Source organism: Schistocerca serialis, chromosome 10 (assembly GCF_023864345.2).
Source record: "Schistocerca serialis cubense isolate TAMUIC-IGC-003099 chromosome 10, iqSchSeri2.2, whole genome shotgun sequence".
Lineage (NCBI taxonomy): Eukaryota > Metazoa > Arthropoda > Insecta > Orthoptera > Acrididae > Schistocerca > Schistocerca serialis.
In genome coordinates this window covers 179,901,784-179,923,047 of record NC_064647.1, presented here as the reverse complement: position 1 = coordinate 179,923,047, position 21,264 = coordinate 179,901,784, and the positions used below count along the sequence as shown (strand labels likewise).

Below are 21,264 nucleotides of genomic sequence, written 5' to 3'. Positions count from 1 at the left end.
TGAGGAGGATTGGGGTAGGCACATTTGGGGGGACAGGGCATAAAGTTGTAGCTCCTTTCAGTTTAGTTAGCATCATGGAGTGGACAAAGGTAGCAAGCACATTCGTGGTTGAGGCACACTTTTCTAATAGTTGTTCAATCGTTGCCATGTAATGCGGCATCCGCAACCATTTCAATACTGCGCCCTGTGGTCATTTTCCTGGACAACAGTTGATTGTTTCGTGGGCAAACAGCTTCAGGGAAACTGAATGAATGAATGAATGAATGAATAAATAAATAAATAAATAAATAAAAAGCACACCACCACCAACAAAAACCTGGGGCTTCCATGAGCAGTAAGATCACCCCAAAACATTGACACACTGCGATTCTCTCAATGCTCTGCCTGCAAATGTGCAAATACTGTTGTACTGTCTGATCATTCTGTGAGGCAAATCCTTCAGGAAGAACTAAAATTTCATCCCTTGTTTTGGCAGTGGAACTTAATCAGCTCAATTTTGTTGCTCGAGAATATGCTCAGTAGGCACTTCTTGGCATGTCTCATGACACTTGTTTTCTTCAGTGATGAGGCTCACATCCATCTTTCGGGATCTGTAAATAAGCATAACGTGTGCTTCTTGCGTCCTGATAACCCCTGACAACTTCTTCAGCATCCCCTACATTCACAACAGGTAACTGTTTGGTGTGCACTATCACGAGTTGGAATAATTGGTCCATGGTTTTTTGAAAAAAAAAAAAAAAAACCAAATGGGCAGTTTCGGTGACTTTTGAACATTATGTGCACATGATTTAGAAGTTTTCATCAAGCTGTCAGCAACACACCGGTCAATGTGCTGGAAAGAGTTGAACCAAACTTCTGAGTTCAATTAATGCAGTGTATTGAGAATAATGGATGCCATCAGCCTGGTATCATCTTCAAAACTGTGTAAATATAAAATTTAAATTTTGTACTTGATGATGTTCACATAATTAAATAAATATTGGTATTACTTTTTTTGAAATTGAATTTTTAAATAAGCAAGCTCCTCTGCTCTATCCCGTGTAAATGCTTGTCGAAAGGCTCTTTCTCAGCTACTCTCATCTACATAAAGTAGGTTCCTGACTAGTGCACTCTGCACAGTTACATACAGTACAATCACAATGGGCAGATGAACAAACCACAAACCAGATGGAAGATATAATGGGAATGTTGGTGTGATTCAAGTGCAGCTGGCCAGCAGACACAGTTAACTTGCAAGTAAATCTGAGTCTGATTGATGCCCTCCAACTATCAATGGAATTCTCATGAGAGATGGTGAAGAAGTGGATGATGCAGTTATTTTATGACGGGGAGTGGATGGATGACACTCTGCGTTCTAGTATACTCCATATGTTATACATAAAGCACATAAGTTTAAGTTTGTTGTTAATTTACCTGAAAAAAATGCATGATGAACACAGTGATGTCTTGTAAATTATTAGCCCTTTGCACTTCGTAAGGCAGACACAGAGTGGCTCGGCACACTCTTATGTAAATTGCCACTACCTGGGCAGCGAGCGTGCCACAGAGAATAGTACAGTCTCTCTGTGGAAACAATGACGTCACTGTCCAACAGGTTGGATATACATTAAAACAAAAAGTACACTTTCATTCAAATATATTTCCAAAACTATTACAGTACAAAACTTTTCAGTGTACGATATTTATTGAAACCATCATCAGGATGAAGAGCTGGGTTTTGTGTGCATGTTTCACAGCAAAACAGTGTTTCACACCTGCCACCTTTCTTTTTTCTATCTGAACACACTGCACAATCCTTATGCTTGTTCCCAGGAAGCTTGTTGATAATGTGCAACTGTCCAGTAAAGCATTCTTCACCATCAGAAGTTGAACGACATCCCCGTTTCTACCCTGGATTTATTTCTTCGCCAACAAAAAAATACTTAACTCTGCCCGAATATGCCACGAAGGCCCAATGGTACCGATATGCCGCTGTGTCATTCTCAGCTCACAGGCGTCAGTGGATGTGGATGTGGATGTGGAGGGGCACGTGGTCAGCACTCCGCTCCCCAAGCCGTATGACAGTTTATGAGACCTAAGCAGCTACTTCTCAATCGAGTAGCCCCTCAGTTTGCCTCACAATGGCTGAGTGCACCCTGCTCAGCAACAGAACACGGCACATCGGATGGTCACCCATCAAAGTGCTAGCCCAACCTGGCAGTGCTTAACTTCGGCGATTGGACGGGTACCAGTGTTACCACTGCGGCAAGGCTGTTGGCTCTTCACCAACCGAGTATCTTACAAAACTTTTACAGAATACTCTGTGAGACAGTTTTTTAAGTTGTTTTTCTTGCGGTGATTCTTGTATAGCAAATAGCTGTTTACAAGTCCTATTTCCCACAACCAGAAGTACAGTTTTCGCCACCATTTCAGATCTTTCATTAGAGAATCGTAACTGGAAATAAAATGTCAGATTGATATACTGCACCCACCTCTGACATATATCAATAATCACATTTGGTTTCATTGTTTCTTCCCTTTTGTAGAAAGCATTAGAACAGTTTGTTTATTTTGCCGTGCCAGAACCATAATTTTGTTATTGTGGATGGTTCTTCAGATGCAGAACTTGTTTCTTGAGTGCAGCTGGAAGGTTTTTGTGGCTGGCCTGGACCACTCATGTGAGATGCACATTTTGTTTCAAAAGTTCATCATCTAATGCAACAACTGTATAAAAAGGGCCAGTGTACGAGTGAGACTCTCATTTCCCTTTAGCATTTCTGATATTAGCTATCAATTGAAGAACTATTCCCTCAGAAAAATTCAAGTCTGACAAATCAACGACTATGGTGTTACTGTGTCAAAAAAGGGTATCAAACTGCAAATATAACTGTTTGACAAATTTCGAGAAACTTGCCCGACAAGTAATCTGACACATTCTTTACTTTATTCAGACGTGACTGAACCTGAGTTTTGATGTGTGTAGCACTCTCTGGATTAGAAACATGAAGCGCCCAGAAAGTTTTCATAAATTGTCTACAAGTAAAACAGGCTGAAAAGAAGTCAGATAATTGTAACCATTCTCTTGAAAAAAAGTCCTGCAAGTTCTTACACTTTTGATAATGTCATATTTATTAGCACATCATGGGAGCATTTCATTTCTTCCTTGGTAATGTTTCTCCAATCCCATCATGCAGAACATTGTGGAAATGGTGTCACTTTACATATTTTTGCTATGGCATACCTGTTTGTTTGGTCTGCTATTTGTTGAAATAGGTTGTCTGTAAAAATTAACAGAAAGAAACCAACTAGCGATAATGGAACATTACCAGTTTCAGTGATAAAACCACACTTTGAATCATCAAAAGAAGAATCTGTAACTTCAGAATCATTTTCACTCCACATTTGCTTCGAATCTTCTGCTGAATCACCAGAAAAATGCACATTTTCAAGGTTTTCATTGTCATCTTCACTAGAATTGTTAATAAATGAACCACTCTCATCATCATCATCATCATCATCATCATTGTCTCTGTCATAGTCACGTAGAGATTCCCTAAATCGAATACTGTAAAATCTCTTACTCAGGAAGAACTGAATGTGAAGAATTAGCCATTGCACATGCGCAAACTTGAATGTAATAATTCTAACATTCGTTTCAACACAGTTGCAACAGTTTGACACTGAGTTAACACAGGTTCCCCTAAATGGCTGCACTAAGCACCATTGATGCCTAGTACTGTCAGAATTGAGCATGTGAGAGCCGTGAAACATCACATCAAATGAAGCATTTGTTTTATTTAAAGCTTTAAGAATTTTCACAAAAAAATTCGGACATTACTCTTTAGCATGCCCTCTTACACCACTTTTGTTGAACAAGTACATAATTTACAAAGTCTTGGAAGAAGAATTGAGTGATTCTGGTTTGGAGAGAAGGAAGGGTTTAGCATTCTGTTGACAAGTTGATTGAAGACAGACTACAAGCTCAGTTTAGGGTAGGAAATTGGTTGTGTCCATGTCACAGAAACATTCCTAGCATACAAACTGTAGTACTCTGGGAATAATTCTAGTCCACTATTTTTCATTAGTAAGTTCACCCACGAGTTTGGAGCATTTTACTTTGTTTACTGACTGCTGTTCAATTGCTACATTAATTCTTGGTATGACTCTGTTTGCTAAATATGGCCACAATTGGGCACTGAAATGAATTCTGTGGCTACAAGTGAAAGTTCGTGCTGGACCGGTTCTCAAAACCAAATTTTCCGTTTTACGTGAGCAGTTGCCTTAACCATTTTGGCCACCCAAGCATGGTTCCTGTCCACCTCACACTAATTATCACAAAAATTTGGGACAGAATGTGACCTGCATGGGAGTGATCTTAATAGCCATCAACACATATATTTATGAATGTGTGTTGTCTGTTCTCTAGAACATGTCAGAAAAAACCAGCAGGGCATAGCATTCTTGAAATTGGTCTCTCCCCAAATTTTGAGAAAACACACTATATTTATTTATATATGTGATGTGTCTCTTCTTTCTCACATGGCCAAAAGAACAGACATAACACATATATCAATGATTATAGTGTGTTTTCTCAAGATTTAGGAACACGATAATGAGTAGTGAAGTAAAATCTGATCAGGAGCTGCCACTTGCTTCACGCAGTGGTCCGTGTCCGAATGTTCCACTTGTTACAGTTCTGGCACCACTTGTTAGCAGCAGACACAGTGGCTGTGCCAAAGACTGAGGCGGCGTGGAGTTTTACAATTATTTATTGAACTTTCTTTACAATTTCTCCCTCGATGTCGCTGCCCAGCCCTGCGGATCCCTCCGCGCCACTGATCGCACTCGGGAGCCTCAGGTCACCAGTGCTCTGCTGAAGCCAGGATGCCCTGTGGTTGAGACGAACTCGTCACCCCAGTACAGGCACGCCCACGGAGCCGCGTCGCTGTGAGGTCAGCTGCTGATGCCTGCTGCACCGGCAGCTGGGAAGCCGTTAGTCACGATGTCCGCAAGGTCCCGTCATGGACGGACCACGCGCCGTGGGGCCGGGTTGCCGTGAAGTCCGGGCGTCAGTCCCCTGTGACCAAGACCGTGCTGCAGCCAGTCCTGCTGAAAGTTCTCACTATAGTTAGTCAGCCATGGTGCCAACCGAACTCGGCCCAACCTCCAGAGCTGAAGTTGACATCTGACGGCGAATGGATGACTCCTGCGAGCTGGAACAGACTTCTGGAATCATCACCTATGAAGATTGAACATTCCGACACGGACCATGTCCGTCCTCAGATCCGAACAGCTTCCCAATGGCTTCTGTCTGTTGCTGCCTGCGCTCCACTATTTATATCCAGCAGGAGGACGTTTTTATACCCTCGGTGGTAGCTTTTTGTTATTACTCCCGCAGTATATTGCAGCGTAACTTAGCGTGCTGGCCCTTCCCCTTACTCAGCACTCTCCAGGCTTCGCTCGGTCTGTGTGCGTCCTTGCATCAGCCTGTTGGTAGACTGCTGCTGTCAGCAAGGCTATCTGTGCTTGCCTCCTTCGCAGCGCCTCGGTCACCGGCATGCCTCTGTTTTGCCATTCTCCTCCACTGCGTGAAGCAATGCTTACTACATGTGGCCACAACGATATCTAATGTCTATATGATGTATAATCACAGCTGTAATTGTATCTAACTTGTAACAAATATGCTTATTCATATTTATTATACACTGAATGTCCCACAATGAATAGTAATACAAATAAATTATCAATCATAGGCATGTATTTGTCTCTACTTCACTTTGATTAAATTTCTCAACATTTCTGCCAAGTACTTATTCTTTTACTATGGAGAGTATTTCTGCTAGAAAGAGCAGAGAGACAGTTGTTAGCACCCCACTTTAACAATGAACTGACAACATTTAGCTCCAGTATGATGGACATAGAGCAATTATAGGCAAAGATTAAATGGATTGCACATCATACTCTGGAGAAGCATGTGCCAAGTAAGTGGATAAAGGATGGAAAAGACTCACCACAGTTTAACAGAGGAGGAGATTAGTGTTTAGTATCCCATTGACAACAAGGTCATTAGAGAAGGAACACAAGCTTGGATTGTGGAAGGACGGAGAAGCAAACTGGCCGTGCCCTTTCGAAGGAATCACTGTGGCATTTGCCTTGAGCGATTTGGGGAAATAACGGAAAATCTAAATCAGGATGGCCGGACTCGGATTTGAAGTGCTGTCCTCCCAAATGCAAGTCCAGTGTGCTAACCACTGTGCTACCCTGCTCGATCATGGTCTAACAACAAAATTCGAAAAAGATACATAGGAGGCAAAAGCTGTTGCAGTGTCAGTCGAAAACAGAATGCGCAACGGTTCAAAACAAAATGCGCAAAGGACAACAGGCAAAAGTTAACAGAAATTCATGCGTCTGCAAAAAGATCGATGCGTGAAGCTTAGGACAACTGTCACTGTAATACTTTAGCAACAGATCTTGCCACTACGTAAAAACATTAAGTGGGTCTGCAGCTTCTATCCAGTCAATTGTTGACCAATCTGTTGAGGCAATAAAAGGTAACATAAGTAAAGCTGAAGTTTTAAATTTCACATTTAAGAAAAGTTCACACAGGAGAAATGTACAAACATACTGTTGTTTGACCATCGGTTACATTCCTATACAGATGACCTAGTAATAAGCGTCCTTGGTGTAGAGAAATAAGGAGTAGAAAGGAAATAAGTAGCCAGATCCTAATGGAATCCCAATTCGGTTTTTTACGCAGAGTACTCTATGGCAGTGGCCCATTACTTAGCTTATATTTATTGCAAATCTCTCACCCAGTGCAAAGTTCCAAGTGACTGAAAAAAAAAGTGCAGGGGATTTCTGTATATAATAAGCATAAAAGAATGGACCTGCAAAATTACAGACCAGTATTTTTAACTTCAGTTTGTTGCAGAATCCTTGAACATCTTCTCAGTTCTGATAAAATAAATTTCTTTGAGAGGGAAAAGCTTCTACCCACAAATCAGCACAGCTTTAGAGAGCATTGCTCGTGTGAAACTCAGCTTGCCCTTTTCTCACATGATATTGTGTAGACTATGATTGAAGGGCAACAGGATGACTATACATTCCTAGTTTCTGAAAAATAATTGACTCAAGCCACACTGAAAACTGATAATGAATGTACGAGTATACGGAATACGTTCCCAGATAGGCAAGTGGCTTGATTTCTTACATAAGGTACCCAGTCTGTCGTTCTCGACAGCCAGTGTTCACTAGAGACAAGGGTATCGTCAGGAGAGCACCAGGGAGGTGTGATAGGATCGCTGATATTTTCTGTACATATAAATGATCTGGCGGACAGGGTAAGCAGCAGTCTGCAGCCATTTGCTGATGATGCTGTGACATATGGGAAGGTGCCGTTGTTGAGTGACTGTAGGAGGATACAACATGACTTAGAGATGAATGATAGCTAGCTCTAAATGTAGAAAAACGTAAGTTAACACAAGTAAGTAGGAAAAACAAACCAACGGTATTCGAATACAGCATTAGTAGTGTGTGTTCAAACACAGCATTAGTAGTGTGCTGCCTAACACAGTCATGCCCATTAAATATCTAGATATAATGTTGCACAGCAGTATGAAATGGAATGAGCATGTAAGTATTGCAGTAAGGCGAATGGTCGACTTTGGTTTATTGCAAGAATTTTCGGGAAGTGTGGTTCATCTGTAAAGGCGACTGCATAAAGGACACTAGTGCAACCCATTGTTGGGTACTGTCCAAGTGTTTGGAGTCCACACTAAAGGAAGACATCAAAGCAATTCAGAGGTGGACTGTTAGGTTTGTAACTGGTAGGTTACAAGTAACTGGTAGGTTACAAGTAACTGGTAGGTTACAAGTATTATGGAAACACTTTGAGAACTCAAATGGAAATCACAGGAGTGAATGCAACTTTCTTTTCGAGGATCACAGTGACAAAATGTAGGGAATTGGCATTTCAGGCTGACTGCAGAATCATTCTACTGCTGTCAATGTAAATTTTATGTAAGGCCACCATGGCTCGCACAGAGGCATATAGATAGTCATTTTTCCCTCACTCTGTTTCTGAGTTGACTATTTGTGAATGGAACAGATTTGACTACATAGTAGTGGTACAGGGTGCCTTTTGCCATGCACATATGGTGGCTTGCAGAGTATATATGTAGATGCAGATGTTGATACAGGATCTTGGTTAACAAATATATCATACCAACATTGCTCATTAAACTGTTTTACAATGTTTCTTTGTTTTATCTAATGAACTACTCATCATTACCAGGATCTACAGTCCAGTAGCCATTTAGTCTAATCTAATCAAAGATATTTCTTGCAGGATTCAGGCTTTTCCAGCCATCCTCATAATATTTTCAGGACTCACTGTACTGCTACGCCCTAGGCAAGCCTGTGAATAAAGGTTTTAATAAATAGACCCCAAAGACTGATACTCCCCCTCCCCCACTCCCCCCAGCCCACAATTCCCTTCCTAACAGCTTCTTTGCCAAGGAGCTGGAGAATGATGTTTGGCATACCCTACACAACAATCTTCCCCAGTTTCACCCATACAGTTCCCAAAAACTAGTCCTAAACATCTTACTACTGAAGCCAAGTGAAGAAGGTAGCAACATGACGCAGTAATCACGTATGCCTTTGTAAACTCTACATTCAAATTAAACAAATTCCATGGACTAAATTACCCAAAACTTCCCATAGAAAACTCTTATAAACCTTACGATATCATTTACCATCTCAAATAAAAATTAAAAAGAAAAAAAAGGAGATTCCTCTAAGAAGAGTACATGAGACTACAAAACATGGAGCTATACTCGGGTATTGCCCTGTGTAGTTGTTACAGAGAACACCACATCCATTATTATATGGCAGTTTCATCATCAGACATTTTCAGCATTCATAAAACTGCCACCGAGCAAGAGGAGTTACACACTTTGAATGGTTAAGAACCATTATTGTTGGGCATTCTATAGTCAGTTACCTATTTTTCCAAACCTGAAGAATAGCATGAAAAGTTCACTTCTTTATTATGTCATCTTCAAATGGGTATATGGAACACATCAACAAACTCAGGCAAATTCAACTACTCTGCAACTTTAGAGAAACCTTGAAACCAACAGTATCAATGAAAGTACAATGGGCATTTGAAAAGTCCATGCAAATTCCGAGAAATGGCACCACCGGTGCGTATCGAGGTCATGTTTAGTTAGTAGCATCTTTGGAAAGAACGCACACCAAGTTTCAGCCATATTGGTCTATTTCTTTGTGTTTGGCATTCGTGTGAATCAAGGAAGTCAAGTGATTGTGACTACTTTATGAAAGGCAAAACACCTCAGGAGACTAAAGAGAAGCTTTATAAGCATTACGGTGACTCTGCACCTTCGATTACAACAGTTTATAAGTGGTTTCAAAATTTTCGGAGTGGTCATATGGGTACAAGGGATGTTGAACTTTCTGGACGCCCTGTGGAGGTTACAACTCCATAAATCATTGATATGGTGATGGATGACAGAAAAGTTAAGGTGCATGAGATTGCTAGTACTGTGGGCATCTCAAATATATGGGTACATAATATTTTTCATAAACATTTGGACACAAGAAATCTATCCGCAAGATGGGTTCCACGATTGCTCACACTTGACCAAAAATGGAATCGTGTGAAGTGTTGCAAGAATGGTTTGCAGCTGTTCAGGAAGAATCCGCAGGACTTTAAGCGTCATTTCATCACTGTGAATCAAACGTGGTTACATTATTATACTACTGAGACCAAATAACAATCTAAACAATGGTTTACCAAGGGAGAATCTGCACCAAAAAAGGTGAAGACCATTGCTTCAGCCGGAAAGGTTATGGCGACTGTCTTTTGGGATTCGCAAGGGATAATCCTCATCAACTAAATGGGAAAGGGTGAAACTATTACAGGTGCATATTATTCATCGTTATTGGACCGTTTGAAAACCGAGCTGCAAGGAAAATGCTGGCGATTGGACTGCAAAAAAGTCCTTTTCCATCACGAAAACGCACCAGCACACACCTCAGCAACTGTGGTCGCAAAATTAATGGAAATAGGATTCCAATTCGTTTCACATCCCCCCTATTCTCTAGACTTGGCTCCCTCGGACTACTATTTGTTCCCCAATTTGAAGAAATGGCTGGTGGGACAAAGATTTTTTTCAAATGAGGAGGTGATTGCAGCAACTAATAGATATTTTGCAGACTTGGACAATTCCTAATATTCAGAGGGGATCAACAAATTAGAACAGTATTGGACAAAGTGTATAAGTCTCAAAGGAGACTATGTCGAAAAATAAAAAAGGTTTACCCCAAACATGTAAGTAGTTTTTATTTTTGCACAGACTTTTCAAACGTAGTAACCATCAAGATACACATCTTTCCACAGTAATAGTGTATCTTCCTTTTCCTTCTTTCCCACACACCATACATACTTACACACAAATTAAAGTACAACATCGTGTTAACAGCATTTATAACTCTACTTTCTCCTTCATACATGTATATTGAGATAAGCTACTCCTACCATAGGCCGTATTCATAGTAGGTTTACAATCTGTCTCATGTAGTGTACTTATTTTACTCCTCTGCACAGTCACTCACTCCTGTAACTCTAAACTTTGTATTTCATCAAATGCCCTCCTCTTTTATGCTTCAGTAGTCATACCTGGATGTTAGCCCATTATCTTTAGATTTTTCTCATAGCTAAGAGTTTATCCTCTTTGATTCCCCCTTCCAAAAGTGATGGAGCTAACACCCACCTCCACTTGCACAGAAAAAATAACTCACCTAGGTTCTACAGTCTACAGGTTGGTTATAATTAAGCTTTTGCTACCTGAGGGTATGGGTAGGAATGATGTTCAGACAGTGTGCTGCAGGATATGCATTGTTAGTAGTATTAGTGTCACAACTTGCCGTTAGGAGCCGGTGCTAGTACTCTGATGTAGGTAGCATCAGTGTGCATTACAGCAGCAGACGGTCAACATGGCTCTGGACAAGGTCAGCAAGCTTTTACTCATAAAGCGGATTTATCAAAACAACGGCAATAATGCTGCTGCTCTTCATGAGTATCAATGCACTGAAGGAATATGGAGAGATCCTGTTTACGCACCGGGACTGGAGAACATGATTCAGAATTTCGAATTAACTGGCAGTTTGGGATTGCTCCGGGAAGAGGCAGACAGCCAACTGCACCACAAATTGTTGAAGAAGTTACTGTTCCCATAGCTGAGAATGCTGGGCACGATGTGTAATCTTCAAGCTGTTCATTGGCAGCATCACAACAAATAAATATTCCACTGTCCACCATTTGAAACGCTGTGGGCAATGTTGTTGTTGTTGTGGTCTTCAGTCCTGAGACTGGTTTGATGCAGCTCTCCATGCTACTCTACCCTGTGCAAGCTGCTTCATCTCCCAGTACCTACTGCAACCTACATCCATCTGAATCTGCTTAGTGTATTCATCTCTTGGTCTGCTCCTACGATTTTTACCCTCCACGCTGCCCTCCAATACTAAATTGGTGATCCCTTGATGCCTCAGAACATGTCCTACCAACCGATCCCTTCTTCTGGTCAAGTTGTGCCACAAACTTCACTTCTCCCCAATCCTATTCAATACTTCCTCATTAGTTATGTGATCTACCCATCTAATCTTCAGCATTCTTCTGTAGCACCACATTTCGAAAGCTTCTATTCTCTTCTTGTCCAAACTATTTACCGTCCATGTTTCACTTCCATACATGGCTACACACCATACAAATACTTTCAGAAATGACTTCCTGACACTTAAATCTATACTCGATGTCAACAAATTTCTCTTCTTCAGAAACGCTTTCCTTGCCATTGCCAGTCTACATTTTATATCCTCTCTACTTCAACCATCATCAGTTATTTTGCTCCCCAAATAGCAAAACTCCTTTACTACTTTAAGTGTCTCATTTCCTAATCTAATTCCCTCAGCATCACCCGACTTAATTAGATTGCATTCCATTATCCTCGTTTTGCTTTTGTTGATGTTCATCTTATATCCTCCTTTCAAGGCACCATCCATTCCGTTCAACTGCTCTTCCAAGTCCTTTGCTGTCTCTGACAGAATTACAATGTCATCGGCGAACCTCAAAGTTTTTATTTCTTCTCCATGAATTTTAATACCTACTCCGAATTTTTCTTTTGTTTCCTTTACTGCTTGCTCAATATACAGATTGAATAACATCGAGGAGAGGCTACAACCCTGTCTCACTCCTTTCCCAACCACTGCTTCCCTTTCATGTCCCTCGACTCATATAACTGCCATCTGGTTTCTGTACAAACTGTAAATAGCCTTTCGCTCCCTGTATTTTACCCCTGCAACCTTTAGAATTTGAAAGAGAGTATTCCAGTCAACATTGTCAAAAGCTTTCTCTAAGTCTACAAATGCTAGAAACGTAGGTTTGCCTTTCCTTAATCTTTCTTCTAAGATAAGTCGTAAGGTCAGTATTGCCTCACGTGTTCCAGTATTTCTACGGAATCCAAACTGATCTTCCCCGAGGTCGGCTTCTACTAGTTTTTCCATTCGTCTATAAAGAATTCGTGTTAGTATTTTGCAGCTGTGGCTTATTAAACTGATTGTTCGGTAATTTTCACATCTATCAACACCTGCTTTCTTTGGGATTGGAATTATTATATTCTTCTTGAAGTCTGAGGGTATTTCACCTGTTTCATACATCTTGCTCACCAGATGGTAGAGTTTTGTCAGGACTGGCTCTCCCAAGGCCGTCAGTAGTTCCAATGGAATGCTGTCTACTCCGGGGGCCTTGTTTTGACTCAGATCTTTCAGTGCTCTGTCAAACTCTTCACGCAGTATCGTATCTCCCATTTCATCTTCATCTACATCCTCTTCCATTTCCATAATATCGTCCTCAAGTACATCGCCCTTGCATAGACCCTCTATATACTCCTTCCACCTTTCTCCTTTCCCTTCTTTGCTTAGAACTGGGTTTCCATCTGAGCTCTTGATGTTCATACAAGTGGTTCTCTTATCTCCAAAGGTCTCTTTAATTTTCCTGTAGGCAGTATCTATCTTACCGCTAGTGAGATAAGCCTCTAGCCAACCCTGCTTAGCCATTTTGCACTTCCTGTCGATCTCATTTTTGAGACGTTTGTTTTCCTTTTTGCCTGCTTCATTTACTGCATTTTTATATTTTCTCCTTTCATCAATTAAATTCAATATTTCTTCTGTTACCCAAGGATTTCTACTAGCCCTCGTCTTTTTACCTACTTGATCCTCTGCTGCCTTCACTACTTCATCCCTCAAAGCTACCCATTCCTCTTCTACTGTATTTCTTTCCCCCATTCCTGTCAATTGTTCCCTTATGCTCTCTCTGAAACTCTGTACAACCTCTGGTTCTTTCAGTTTATCCAGGTCCCATCTCCTTAAATTCCCACCTTTTTGCAGTTTCTTCAGTTTTAATCTACAGTTCATAACCAATAGATTGTGGTCAGAGTCCACATCTGGCCCTGGAAATGTCTTACAATTTAAAACCTGGTTCCTAAATCTCTGTCTTACCATTATATAATCTATCTGATACCTTTTAGTATCTCCAGGGTTCTTCCATGTATACAACCTTCTATCATGATTCTTAAACCAAGTGTTAGCTATGATTAAGTTGTGCTCCGTGCAAAATTCTACCAGGCGGCTTCCTCTTTCATTTCTTAGCCCCAATCCATATTCACCTACTACGTTTCCTTCTCTCCCTTTTCCTACACTCGAATTCCAGTCACCCATGACTATTAAATTTTCGTCTCCCTTCACTATCTGAATAATTTCTTTTATTTCATCATACATTTCTTCAATTTCTTCGTCATCTGCAGAGCTAGTTGGCATATAAACTTGTACTACTGTAGTAGGTGTGGGCTTTGTATCTATCTTGGCCACAATAATGTGTTCACTATGCTGTTTGTAGTAGCTTACCCGCATTCCTATTTTCCTATTCAATATTAAACCTACTCCTGCATTACGCCTATTTGACTTTGTGTTTATAACCCTGTAGTCACCTGACCAGAAGTCTTGTTCCTCCTGCCACCGAACTTCACTATGGGCAATAGTGAAATGATATCTCTACTGGAGTTCCAGGCTGTCGCAGATGCAGGTATTTGCCACAATGAGCAATATTTGTAACCTGGAACATAAACGTGGTATGCAATTAACAAATGTTACCCTCTTGTGGGGAAATTAGAATGTGTATTTGTTATTTCTTTCCCACATGTCCTTAGAATGTTTCAAAAAAATTTCAGTTTCCTACAATCACTCGTTCTTCATGAAGGCCCTCCAAGTAGAGAAAGTTAATCACTCTGTAATTTCCGGCTAAAATTTGTTAATTTCTACTGTTTGCCAGGTAGTAATGCATCACTGCATCAATTGTGAAATATAGGATAGTTAAGAGTAATTACAGTTCTAAAGAAGGTACGAATTTAATTAAGAGACTGCAATACAGAAATCTAAAGCTGAAAGCAGTTCCCCACTCTACTGCGCCACCCTCTAAATAACTTGGTGTGAAATAAATCCTCTTTGAATCATCCCATCACTTGTGTACAGATTTATTAAATACTGTTAACAAAAAAATATGTAGGATGAAACTCCCCATCTGGTTTAAATTTAGGAAATTGTTTGCATAGACTAATTCCATTTCCTAGCTGCATCTCCCCTATCTTCTCAGCTGACAGTCCACTGTCTCCACTACACTTTTCTTTTATTAAATCCTCCTTAACCTTAGTTAATTTTTCACAAATTTTCTGTAGTTCACTCTCTGTTCTGTGTTTTCTGCATTAGAATGAAGTGTATCTAAAGACAATTCAGTTCATTCTTGTGCTTTATTACTGACTAAGTCAACTACACGCTCCTCCAAATTAGCATGTGAGGAGCCTGGAATAGTGGCTACATCTGAATCTTTGCTTTGTTCCAATGTGGTTATCCTTACTAGAGACCCTAAAATTTGTTTGTTTATTTTGTTTATTTTCTGCTTAACTAATTCTTTCAATTTTTTCAAGTCCCTGTTCACATCTCTAACTGCTCATTGTCTTCAGTTCGAACTAAATCGTAATGTTTCAGTAGTTTCAATATTTCCAAATTTAGGTCCTCTGGTAAGGTGGAAAGTGTCTTCTATAACTGCAGTATGTTACATTTGGATTTCTTGCTTTTCATTACGTGACTCACTGATCTGCTGTCAGTGTTGTATTTTGTCATTTTTATTTCATTTCTAAATACTGATTTTATTTTCTCAATAGTCACATCCTGATTTTGAATGGAACATCTGCATCCATTCTTCTCATCACCGCAGCATACAATGTCTACAATAACACATGTTAAATTAAACTCAGCTTAATACTGCCACACAGCTAGTCATGACACTCTAGTATGCCCAAAAACTCTGTTTGTAAAACCACTTGCAGTTTACCCCCACAACATAAGCACCACTACACTTTTTCATTTTTTTTTAAACTAATGAATTCGGATTTTATACAGCTCACCAGAATCTTGCCACAACTAGATTTTGACAGAAAGCTGGCTCAGTGTGTAGGTCACGCTGTGTCGCTACAAATGAGTGCGCTATAGACACTGCTGTTGTTGCAGGTTGATGAGTCACAGCTGCAATTCACAGCGGCTGTTGTAGACTCGTCGTGGGATTCATAAAATGTCATCCCCTGTTTGGGAACTACATAACGTGTGTACAGTTGCAGGTAGTAATGCAGAAACGATGCCATATGGAAGTTTAGGTCTGGCTCTGAGTTGTGCACGGATAGCCAAAGCAGCTAAGGAGATCACTTGCATAAAGTAAGAAATCCAGTTTTGAGTCTCAGTCTGCCACAAATTTTCATTGTCGTCATTTCCTTACACAGCTGCTGGTTGGTTGTATTTGCAACTGAGAATAACCTATAATATGAGCCCCTCTGACTGCAGTAGGGACTGGCATTTTACTTAGTGGGCTTGTGGCCCCCCCTTAAACTCTCTGCAAGCTACTCAGTCAATCTGTCCTTCCCCTCCAATTCAGGTGCAGGCATCGAGTTGTGTATCACCATCTCCCAATTGCAGCAACAGGTGCAGTACATATACAAGACTTTGTTTCAGTCGAAAACAATCCACTCGCTTCTACACAGCTGGCAGCTATGTTAACCTAAGGTTGGCCATAGCACTGCACGACCACAACAAACCCCATTTGAGAGAAAGCTGCTTCTGCTCCTATGTCCTTCATGCCACCTTCAGTACCACACTCTATGCCGAGTAGGTTGCATTGGTTACACAGAGATAAAAAGTCCCGCACAAAGTGCACTAACCTGATGAACAACATAAAACTAATCTTTGGACAGCTGACCACAACAGCTACTAATCTCCTGAAGAGGTGATAACTGCCACAGTATGTGGATGAAAAAAGAACTGATACTGCATGCAAAAGATTGCTTCCATTTTATACAATGAGATGCCATAATCACACCAATTTCCCAAGTATATACACTACTGGCCATTAAAATTGCTACACCAAGAAGAAATGCAAATGATAAACAGGTATTCATTGGACAAATATGTTATACTAGAACTGACATGTGATTACATTTTCACGCAATTTGGGTGCATAGATCCTGAGAAATCAGTGCCCAGAACAACCACCTCTGGCAGTAATAGCGGCCTTGATACGCCTGGGCATTGAGTCAAACAGAGCTTGGATAGCGTGTACAGGTACAGCTGCCTGTGCAGCTTCAACACGATACCACAGTTCATCGTGAGTAGTGACTGGCGTATTGTGACGAGCCAGTTGCTCAGCCACCATTGACCAGACGTTTTCAGTTGGTGAGAGATCTGGAGAAAGTGCTGGCCAGGGCAGCAGTCGAACATTTTCTGTATCCAGAAAGGCCCGTACAGGACCTGCAACATGCGGTCGTGCATTATCCTGCTGAAATGTAGGGTTTTGCAGGGATCGAATGAAGGGTAGAGCCACGGGTCATAACACATCTGAAATGTAATGTCCACTGTTCAAAGTGCTGTCAATGCGAACAAGAGGTGACCGAGACATGTAACCAATGGCACCCCATACCATCACGCCAGGTGATACGCCAGTATGGTGATGACAAATACATGCTTCCAATGTGCGTCCACCGCGATGTCGCCAAACGCAGATGCGGCCATCATGATGCAGTAAACAGAACCTGGATTAATCAGAAAAAATGACGTTTTGCCATTCCAGGTTCATCGTTGAGCACACCATTGCAGGCGCTCCTGTCTGTGATGCAGCGTCAAGGGTAACTGCAGCCACGGTCTCCGAGTTGATGGTCCATGCTGCTGCAAACATCGTCGAACTGTTTGTGCAGATGGTTGTTATCTTGCAAACGTCCCCATCTGTTGACTCAGGGATCGAGACGTGGCTGCACGATCCGTTACAGCCATGCAGATAAGATGCCTGTCATGTTGACTGCTAGTGATATGAGGTTGTTGGGATCCAGCACAGCGTTACATATTACCCTCCAGAACCCACCGATTCCATAATCTGCTAACAGTCATTGGATCTCGACCAACGCGAGCAGTAATGTCGTGATACGATAAACCGCAATCCTGATGGGCTACAATTCCTTTATCAAAGTCGGAAATGTCATTGTACGCATTTCTCCTCCTTACACAAGGCATCACAACAACGTTTCTCCAGGCAATGCTGGTCAACTGCTGTTTGTGTATGAGAAATCAGTTGGAAACTTTCCTCATGTCAGCACGTTGTAGGTGTCGCCACCAGCAGCACGTTGTCGGTGTCGCCACCAGCGCCAACCTTGTGTGAATGCTCTGAAAAGCTAATCATTTGCATATCACAGCATCTTCTCCCTGTCAGTTAAATTTCACATCTGTAGCACATCATCTTCATGGTGAAGCAATTTTAATGGCCAGTAGTGTATTATGAAGTAATATATTTTGTCTAAAATTTCACAGTGTGCAGAATTTTTGCAAAGACCTTCTGGAAAAAGAAAAGTAATATAAAAAACAAGGAAAATAATGGAAATGCAAGATTTGACAAAGCCACAGACACTTTCATAATGGGAATAAGTCAGTCACTAATCAATAAAGGATGAGATGGAAATCGACACCAAATGAAACCAGAGGGACTGGACTATTTTAGCGCAATCAATGATGTTTTAAAAGTATTACCTTGAATATCACCACCTTCATGCTTTCATGTGAAAATTATAATCTTGCGGTTTCTTGTATTGAAACTATTATACTCAGCCTCCTTCCTAAAAAATAAAATAAAAACCCACCGTGATGTCCTGCAGTGGTTAAGGCATTGACTCATACCTGGTCATTCAAATTTCTGGTTTCTGTGGTTTTCCTAAGTCACTTCAGGAAATTCTTGGATAGTTCCTCACATAAAGCATTCACAGTTCTTGCCCTATCAGAATCATGTTCAAAAATGGTTCAAATGGCTCTGAGCACTATGGGACTCAACTTCTGAGGTCATTAGTCCCCTAGAACTTAGAACTAGTTAAACCTAACTAACCTAAGGACATCACAAACATCCAAGCCCGAGGCAGGATTCGAACCTGCGACCGTAGCGGTCTTGCGGTTCCAGACTGCAGCGCCTTTAACCGCACGGCCACTACGGCCGGCCAGAATCATGTATGGAGAACTCTGTTGCTGGAGTATTTCACAACAGTCTCAGTTCTTTGTTTTTCAATAAAAGAGACAATAATGCAAAAATTTCTTTAATTTTATTTATTTATTTTTTTGGTTGCTTACCATGGGTTGAGAAAGAGAGAGAGAGAGAGAGAGAGAGAGAGAGAGAGGGGGGGGGGGGCTTACCTTGCATTTGGAGTTGTCATTTGTGCATCCAAACACAAACAGCTCAATGAGAAGTAAGCATTCTTGTGGTACAATCCACGGAGTTTCATTCGATCACTGTCATCATAGAGTGTGAAAAAGTGCTCGATGAACTGGTCAGCAAATTCACCCAGATCACCAGCACCATTCACAATGAAATTCGGCTTCCAGTAAGGTATGCATGCTGAGGTGTGTAGGTAAGTCCCATCCTTAACACAACATAAGAAATATTCAATTACAAATGCTACACTAAAACATACACTTTCTAACTACATCACACTACATTTTTTGACATTTCAAATACTCTACAATAATTAAACCTCAAAACACAACAGCATGATTATTAGGTCCTTACTGTATGAGAGATTTTTGGCCTTCATCTACAGGGTGGAAATCAGCATGGATACATCTTCATAAATCTGAAAGTAGCTTGGGAAAAGGTAGAACATAATCTCAAATAAAAATGGAGGAACATTGAGTGGCCGCCTATTAACTGAGAGACCTCTCACAGCTATTCTCATGGCAGAAGAGTCGTGGAACATGAATACTGAGAATGTCTACAACAGTGTGCAACTAACATATGATTAATCCTGTAACTGACAAGATTTCTGAAGCAACACTGATTTCCAAAAGCCAAGAGTCCACACACACAACCTGGCAGTGCTGCTCACAGTCAGGCATTAGCTGCATTCAGATGCTAGCTTCCACACTTGAAGAGTGGTGTTATGTAGGCAAATTACAAAGAAATTTGGATAAAAAAAATGGGGGAAGAAACAATACAGATTTCACAATGTGACATCAAAAATAGCTGTTCTACAGGGGAATGAATGTCAGACTTTGAACCAGCATAAACATGGTACAAATGAAACTTTTACATTCTCTATGAAATGTGGGACAGAGTGAGAAGTGAATACACAGGAAACTATGGTACATAAAAGAAATGGTACATAATGTACAAATTCACCAATCTAAATGACACCAGTATGTTCTGAGGATGCTAGAGAATATGCTGCCAGGCAAAGTGCTACAATATCAACCATTGGGAAGACCACACTGTCTCTGGATTGAACCATCAATGTAGTCACCAAACATCAGATACTCAAAGCTGATGATGATGATGATGATGTGGGGGGTTGTAAAAGAATTATGAGCAGCCAGACAGTACAAACCTAATACCATTTTTTTTTTCCTTCACTCACCACAAATTACAAAAAAATTTCATGCGGACTATGTTGGGTCACTTTCCATAAAAGATACACATACATTTACAGTTATTTACATACAAAGTATTATGGAAGGTAATGGAAGGGTTTAATTTCTTACAAGCAACATCCTACACTTTCCAATATAATTAAAAACAAATTTATAAAGATATTTCATTGCATACAGGAAGCAACAGTCTTTTGAGGAAGGAAAAACTTTTTTTTTCCAAAAATTTTAAAGCAGTCTCAAATAAATGATTAAGATTAAAGTCAGCTGGACAGAGCATACCTTCTCTCTTGTGACTGAAAACATCAGCTTTGCACCAAGCTCAATCAATGAAGAAAAGAAAGAATGATTAGGCCATGTTGGAGGTTAAAGTTATGATTCCATTGGAGCTGTAAACTTTGTGTCAAAATCAAAAATTTCTTGACATTTACAACAGACCCATTTAAGATGTGATTATTGCATATGCTTTTTAATTTGGGCACAGTTATGTTTCTACAAACATATTACCACATATTTTTGAGTAATATCAAGAACTTGCAAACACAATGGAAAATAAACACAAACTGCATACACTATTGTTGCAGAGGTTTATTTGCTGTATAGTCTACATTAATTCAGGCATAGGGGAGCGAGTGTGTGTGTATGTGTGTGTGTGTGTGTGTGTGTGTGTGTGTGTGTGTTGACATTTTTCCATATATTAAACATTAAAACACACTTTCTCTGGAATGGAGAAAGGTATTTTATTGCCTTTTATATTATTTGAAAGATGAAAATATTCTGATGTACAGTGTAGGTGGAGGAGATAAATGTTTCATGTCCTATCAACAATGAGGTCATTAGAGATGGAACACAAGTTTGGATTAGGGAAGAATGGGGAAGGAAATCAGCTGTGCCCTTTCAGAGGAACCATCCCGGAATTTGCCTGAAGCGGTTTATGGATCCTGATATGAGTTTGAACCGCCCCCCTGCCGAATGTGAGTCCAGTATGCTAACCTCTGAGCCAACCTACTCAGTGACAAAACTGTATCTTCAGGTTTAAAATATTGCCCCCATTCTTTTTATGTAGTCACCTAATCTTTTTATTTGAATTCTTTTTTTTTTTCAAAAATTGACAATCCCAATTTCTCTTACATTCTCTGAAAAAGAGATATTAAATTTTTCAGTGTAACAAGCTCTAACAATGTTTTAAGTTTTAACTTCTGTGTCAAGTAT

General features: G+C 40.4%; 1 protein-coding gene across 4 annotated transcripts in view; it reads right to left on the bottom strand.

Moving 5' to 3' along the window:
• LOC126424774 (nuclear RNA export factor 1-like) overlaps positions 1-21,264 on the bottom strand; it is a 223,084-nt gene that overhangs the window by 20,473 nt on the left and 181,347 nt on the right. For all 4 annotated transcript variants that reach the window (XM_050087533.1, XM_050087535.1, XM_050087532.1 and 1 more), the window contains one exon: positions 18,826-19,052. In XM_050087533.1, coding sequence (XP_049943490.1) covers positions 18,826-19,052 — 227 coding nt within the window. The remainder of the gene's footprint in view (positions 1-18,825; positions 19,053-21,264) is intronic.